A 6,631-nucleotide genomic window follows, 5' to 3' on the forward strand; every position below is an offset into this window, starting at 1 on the left:
TTATCTGCACCTGCGGCCTGCTTCAACCCATATTACAACTTGTCTATTCAGCAACTAAATGAGTTCTTTGATGAGTGAGTTGAAAGTGTGAATTGCTTTTGTACTGCACTGGCTGGACGAAACCCAGGCAACCTTATCCGGCCTAGATACAATCTATCTCTCCTCTGTCTGCACATATTCTTCCCCAGTCCTGCAGAATCATTGACTCTGCTACCAGAGTAGAAGATGAACTCAGTAGCTGCTTCATCGATTTGTAATTAGGAAATTGCAGTCATTTAACAGTTGAGGTCTGAAAGGCCAAGGAAACCTACAGGAAGATTGGTCATACTCTGGAGGGGTGGTGTACTGTTCTACTGTCTCCTGCACCAGTGTGACCTTAATGAAAGAGTCATCAGAAGACAATCTTCACTGCATCCTCCAAAGTTCAGTTTAGGGGTGCCAAACTTAACTGAAAGGGCCATATTAACCCCTTAACACAGTAAGGCTTGTATTGCTCAGTAACTACAGGGACTTCTGTCCCAGTACAAACTGTCTGGGCTTTCCTTTGGTAATAGAATAGTTTGTAATAACACTTTCAGCCCAGCAGCAAACCATTTTAAGGGGGTAATCTCAGCAAAGCTGTGCACCATAGAACATGTATGTTTTTATTTAATTTGTAAAAAAAAAAAAAACAGATCATGAAATATTACATTAATACTTTACATAATAAACATAATTCAAATATGTATTTATATCATAAAAGGCGCAATTAGCAACACACATCTGTTGAACCTATTTAAAGGTCCTCAGGTTGAAGGTATTTTAAACATACCTATTTGATTGAACTAGACACCTGGTGTCTTGTTCTGCCTGCTGCTCCTGCTGCATGTTCATTATTCTTGGGATAACTTTTGAGCTGCTGAGATCCTCAGGATGGAATGAAGGTAGCACGTATCGGAGGGGGCATGTGCTAATCCACCTTCACAAGTATGCTAATCCACCTTCACAAGATTCAAATGGGAGGGGACTATGAATGGTTTGGGTAATTGGTCAGTCCGGGATAAAGTCAGATAACATTTATAGAAGAGAAAATAATATTGCAGGCCACATTTGGGTGGTAGAAGAAAAAATGCGTTCAATTAATAGCCAGCAAAACTCTAAAGATGAACAGAAAATGAACTACCTCAAGCTTTTATTTCAAGGTTTTGCCATGGCCATCAACATCATCAAAAAACTAAACCTTTCCCTTGTCCCAACACAACTAACCCAACTAATCAACTAACAGCCGCTCAGTGAGTTAAAGAGGCTGTGTCTAAGCAGGGTGTAGTCAGGACTTGGGATATGAACAACTGACCTAGGAAGCTCCTGTTGCTGTCAACCCACAGGGGATCCAGCAGGGTGAGCTTTCTCGGTGTCTCATTTTTTTTCAACCTAAATGACCATTACTGGTCACTTTTGATTAACCTGAATTATTTACCATGTTTCTCTTTCAGCATTACTCACTGTTTTTATGTTACTATCATGACTAGCTAGGATTGCATAGGCATTGCTTTACCACCTCTTTCTTCAGGAACAAATAACCCAGTGCCCCCTTCCACCCTTAGTTGGCATCTATGAACCCATTCATCTGAAAATCTGATATTATGTTTAAGTGTTACAGTTTTGAACAGTGTCATTTCATACCTTTGCATCAACGCTTGCAACTGAGAAGGGCTGAAGGAGGCTGATGCAATAGGAAGAGACCTTTAAAAAAACTGCTATATACAAGTGTTGTGAATCATGCTAGAGACGAAGTGATTGGGGGGGGGGGGGGGGGGATTGAAAGGAAAGGCAAGAGGAAGTAGGTAGTGCTGTCACTTAGCATCTGCTAGAGAGCAATATAAAGAGAATTGGCTATGGTACGAGTCTGAACCAAATCATCAGCGACTCCAGAAAACACACTGGTTGGAATAGGTACAGCAATGAAGATCCTCCTCATCTTCATCACCACACTATACCTGAGCTCAGGTCAGACTCTCCAGTGTTCTTGTTTACATTCTTAATCTATTTTCAAGTGTGTCTTATGGTTCTTTTAGTCCTTCTGACAGAACATTTATGTTTAGCTGTTTAACCCTTGTATATAAATATGGTCCCACAGTCCGGTTCCTCTTATAACTACTCTCATAACTTACAGATTATCTCAAGAGTAGCTGTGGTATCATTCATAGTTAATCAGATCAGGGTTTTAGGATTGTTAACTGAATAACCAGGGATTATATGGTTTAAAAACACTATTTAAAATGGTATCACAAAGGAAACCATTGTGGCGTCTCTGAGATGCCACATTAGAACCACATTTGGTTCTCTTTTGCAGTAGATTCTAACCCTGGTCCTGGAGGACACCCTTTCCTGTATATTTTTGCGCCTACCCTCTAGCTAATCAGATGATTAACAAGCCCTTCCTGAGTTGAAGTGAAGTGTTAAACACACTAAAATGTGCAGGACAGAAGGTCCTCCAGGACCAGCGTTGGGAACCACTGCACTAGACACACTAAACAATAAAGGTGCTACAAAAGGTTCTTTGAGCAAGGCCATAGAAGAACCACTTTTGTTTGTGTAAAGAACTATTTTTGTAATAGAGAGAGTGACCATTAAATCGATAAACATCCTTTACATCAAGAGAAAGTTTTGGAGGGCCTTTTAAAGGTTTTTTAAAGGTTCACACTCACATATCTCTATGACAAACATGGTTCTTTATGTAACCAAAAGTGGTTCTTCTATGGCATCACCCAAAAAGACATTTTTAGCACCTTCAAGAGTGTAGAGCCATGTTTGAAAAGAGACATTTTAAGGGCTTAAAGAATCTACTTCCAAGACCATTATGTGGATGTACCATTAAATGTATTTTATTTGGGGGGGGGGGGACAAAATGGGTTCTTCTATGTCACATTCGCACAGAGCACTATTTCTATGATGCCCATGTTTTAGATCACATGACTAAAGGAGGAACTTCTTTTGAACTCTGCAGATCAAATGGACTGTGCTGAAGTGACTGGCTACAAAGGAGGAAGTGCCCTCTTCAACTGTAGATATGATTACCTGAAATACAAGAATCACACAAAGTACTTCTGCAAGCTAGAAAATAAAAGATGCACCGCCAAGATTCTTTCAAACACCACAGCAGATCCTGATGGAAAAATCTTCTTTATGAATGTAACTCCTGATATGCCTGGAATGTACAGTGTGATGATTAAAAACATTAGTCAGCAGGATGGTGGGACCTACAGATGTGGAGTGGAAAAGCAAGGAGCCCAGTTTACCGATGTGACACTGACAGTGAAAGAAGGTGATAGACTAGTACAGTCTGCATTTGCAGTGATTCCCTGAGATTGATTTACCCCAAAGCTTCATGAAGCATCCAACAGTGTGAGATGGTGAAAGGCAGCAGCTTTTTAATGTCACTCTTTCTTTGTTTTTTTTTCTGGCAGATGCTTGTTGTGGAAAGTTACTTTCACAGACAGCTCATCTAGGAGACAATGTTACCTTTACCTGCACATATCCAGAGGAGTATAAAAATTTCTTCAAGTATTTGTATAAAGTGACCGATCACAGCTTGTATGCTATTGTTTATACTCTTGGAGAATCTGCACAGAACGGGAGGATTTCTCTTTTTGACCATCCACAAAAAAACCTCTTCAACGTGAACATCAGTGATTTGATGAAGGAGGATGGAGGACTTTACATGTGTGGATTTCAGGGAACAAAGGATCGAAGTACAAATCCTTATTTTTCCCTTGTCAATGAAATCCATCTGGAAGTTAGCCATAAGTTTCGTAAGTTACCTGTACATTTCATGGAGGGTGGATGGAGGGTGAACTGTTGTCTGCATTCCCATGTGTTCAACATGAATTTGTCTCACCTGCCCCCAGCTTCTATAGCCATCATCGTCGCTGTGATTGTCTGTGTGGTTCTGCTGTTGATTGGAGGACTTATGCTGATCTTCTACAAACTCAGACACAGGAAGACACAAGGTACTGTTTATAAGCACGCATACGCTGTGTTGGCCTTCTAGAGGCCGGCGAGGGTTTGGTGTCAAATTGTGGTTCATTATAGAGTAATTGAATCATACTTCTTTACAGTGGTGATGAATTAAACCAGACTTCTCCATGGCAACACTTTTTTCCTATGTCTACAGTAATTTTATTAACTATCCAAACCTACCAGTAAACCCACATGTGTCTACTGGGACTATTATATGTATCCTTCCACCATGAGTGAATTTTAAAAACAGGTTTTTAGACCTGAAATCTTTGGTTAAACAGAGATGCAGTGTAAAAATTCAAAGTGGGAGCTTTTAGGGGTAATCAACTTCTCAGTCTGGTTTTATTCACCTCCACTGACCTGGTTCACATTTCTCTTGAATAGACAATTTCAACCTAAATGATTCTCATCTTAATTATTTAATTCTTGAGGAAAATATATATAAAAATGGTCACATGATCATATGTGTTCTATAGATTCTACTTCCTCTTCAACAAACAGAAGAAACTCAGCAAATGATGATGAGGTTAGTGAATGAATGTGTTATGTGGGTAATGTATTTCTAAATGGGTTGACCAAATAATCAAATAACTTTTCTACTTAGACTTGTACCCTAAAGACTAGACACTGGGACTCTGGGACAATATTTTACTTAGATGTGCCCCCCCGCCCCACCCCCAATACTGGAGCTTGTACATATACTCACTCCTCCAAACCTCAAGACTTGGACTCAAATCTAAGATTTGCACCCCATAAATTTTACATTCTGCTTAGACTTACACCCCAGACATTAATAACGCGAAATCAAATCCTAGAGACTCAAGGCTGATCTTGGACTCACACCCTAAAGAACTGAAATTCTACTCGCATCCCAGAGACTTAAGACTCAACTTAGATTGACACTTGAGAAATTCCAGACTCAGACCCAGGCCACAGAGACTCAAGATTCCACTCAGACTCTCACTTAAGAAACTTGAGACTTGGACTTGAACCCCAGAGATTTGAGATTCTACTTATATTCTCATCTCAGAAACTTGAGACCCGACTTGGACACATGACCAAGACCCAGACTCAAGATTTGACTCACTTGCATTCAAGAAACTGTACTTTGGACCTAAACTACAGGGACTTAAGTCAGTCGTGTAGAAAGGCAAGACTTTGCTTCAAAGCCTTGAGACTCGAGACTCAACTTAAAGTACCGACTTATCGGTAGCACAGTTGAATTTAAAAGAATAACCAAAACAATCTTTCTCTCAACCCCCTCCTCCTCCCCAGGATCATCATGGACTCTATTATGAGGAGATTCAGGACACACAGCCGTCTAGTACTACAGTTTATGCCACCACCCAGAATCCAATGTTTCCATCCACCACTCAAACAGCTGCTGTCAGAACTACAGAGCCACCCACAGATGGAGATTTCTACTCCATGGCACAGCTTTCCAACCCAGAGACAGAGTCGTCTGCAGAATATGCCAGTGTGGACCACCATACATAATGGTCCATATAATATGTATGATGGCATCCAGCCCTTGGCCGGGGTCATGAGCAATCAGTGTCTGTCCATGATGGAGAGAAATGTAAGATATGCATACCTGTAAACCTTAATAAACATTTGATTACCAACAAAGGACCTGCTGCTAAGGTCTGCAGAGGTCTTGTGGAGTCCATGCCTCGACTGGTCACAGCTGTTTTGGCAGCATGATGGAGTGGTTTTAATGTTATGGCTGATTACATATTGGTAAAGAAATGATTATTAAGGTGTGTGGGTTATTCGAACTAATTATTAATAATGTTCAATAAAATGTTGATAACACTGGTGTATGGTGAATTACATGCAGGTTCTCTATTATAGCTTATGATGCAACATTTGCACTAGCTTTGTACTGGTTATTATGATGATGATGATGATGATGATGATGATGATTATGATTATTATTATTATTATTATTATTATTATTATTATATAATTTATATTATTATTTTCACACAAAAAGTCTCAGATAATTGCCAGCAAGCTTGAGTATAATGAAAATAATAAAATAATGTTCAATACTATTAAATATAATAATAATATAATAATAAAAAAATATAAATTAAAATATAATAAAACTATAGTTATAAGTAAATGAGACCTGAATTCTGTGTATGCATATTTTTGCTATAGGCCGTGTTGTGTAAGAATTGGTTTGTCTTGCTCCTGGGCTCCCCCTACAGGTGTGGAGTGTAATTCACTTTTACTCCACTGTCGCAAATTCAAATCTCACATTAAGCGCCCCCTCATGCACAGCTATGCACATGCCTTTCTGGGCAAGCAAAGAGCTCCAGAAACAGCAACTGTAGGTGAAGTGGACTGAGGCGGTAGAGTAATACTACAGGATTTTACACTAATATGACTCTATGGGTTCTGCAGCATTACACAGCAGTCCTGGAGAGAGGTTCTCCTCCTGCAGCTCCACCACCAAAGCTCCATTGTGCAGTAGCAGCAGTGCTCCGGCCCGGAGTGGGAATGACAGAGACGCCGTTCTCCCCCTGTTCCAGTCTGTGGAGCATCAGCATGATCCTGAAGCTGCTGGTTTAAGGTAGAACACTACATAACATTGCTTTAAAGACTTGATGAGCTCACAAGTTTC

At 40.0% G+C, this 6,631-nt stretch overlaps 1 protein-coding gene across 2 annotated transcripts; it reads left to right on the top strand.

The window, feature by feature from the left end:
* The first annotated feature begins 1,898 nt into the window (after window positions 1-1,898).
* Window positions 1,899-6,515, top strand: LOC140535984 (polymeric immunoglobulin receptor-like). Of its 2 annotated transcripts, XR_011977570.1 has the most exons (7): window positions 1,899-1,986; window positions 2,987-3,304; window positions 3,447-3,791; window positions 3,888-3,989; window positions 4,476-4,525; window positions 5,275-5,578; window positions 6,412-6,515. XR_011977570.1 is itself a non-coding variant. In XM_072657581.1 (6 exons), exons 1-6 carry the CDS (start codon window positions 1,941-1,943, stop codon window positions 5,494-5,496), a joined length of 1,083 nt encoding a protein of 360 aa, XP_072513682.1. In that variant the 5' UTR covers window positions 1,899-1,940; the 3' UTR covers window positions 5,497-5,879. The 2 variants fall into 2 exon arrangements, 1 of the variants encoding a protein (XP_072513682.1); XM_072657581.1 differs by lacking the exon at window positions 6,412-6,515 and having other exon boundaries at window positions 5,275-5,879.
* The last annotated feature ends 116 nt before the right edge of the window (window positions 6,516-6,631 follow it).

The sequence above is a fragment of the Salminus brasiliensis genome, chromosome 15 (assembly GCF_030463535.1).
Source record: "Salminus brasiliensis chromosome 15, fSalBra1.hap2, whole genome shotgun sequence".
NCBI lineage: Eukaryota > Metazoa > Chordata > Actinopteri > Characiformes > Bryconidae > Salminus > Salminus brasiliensis.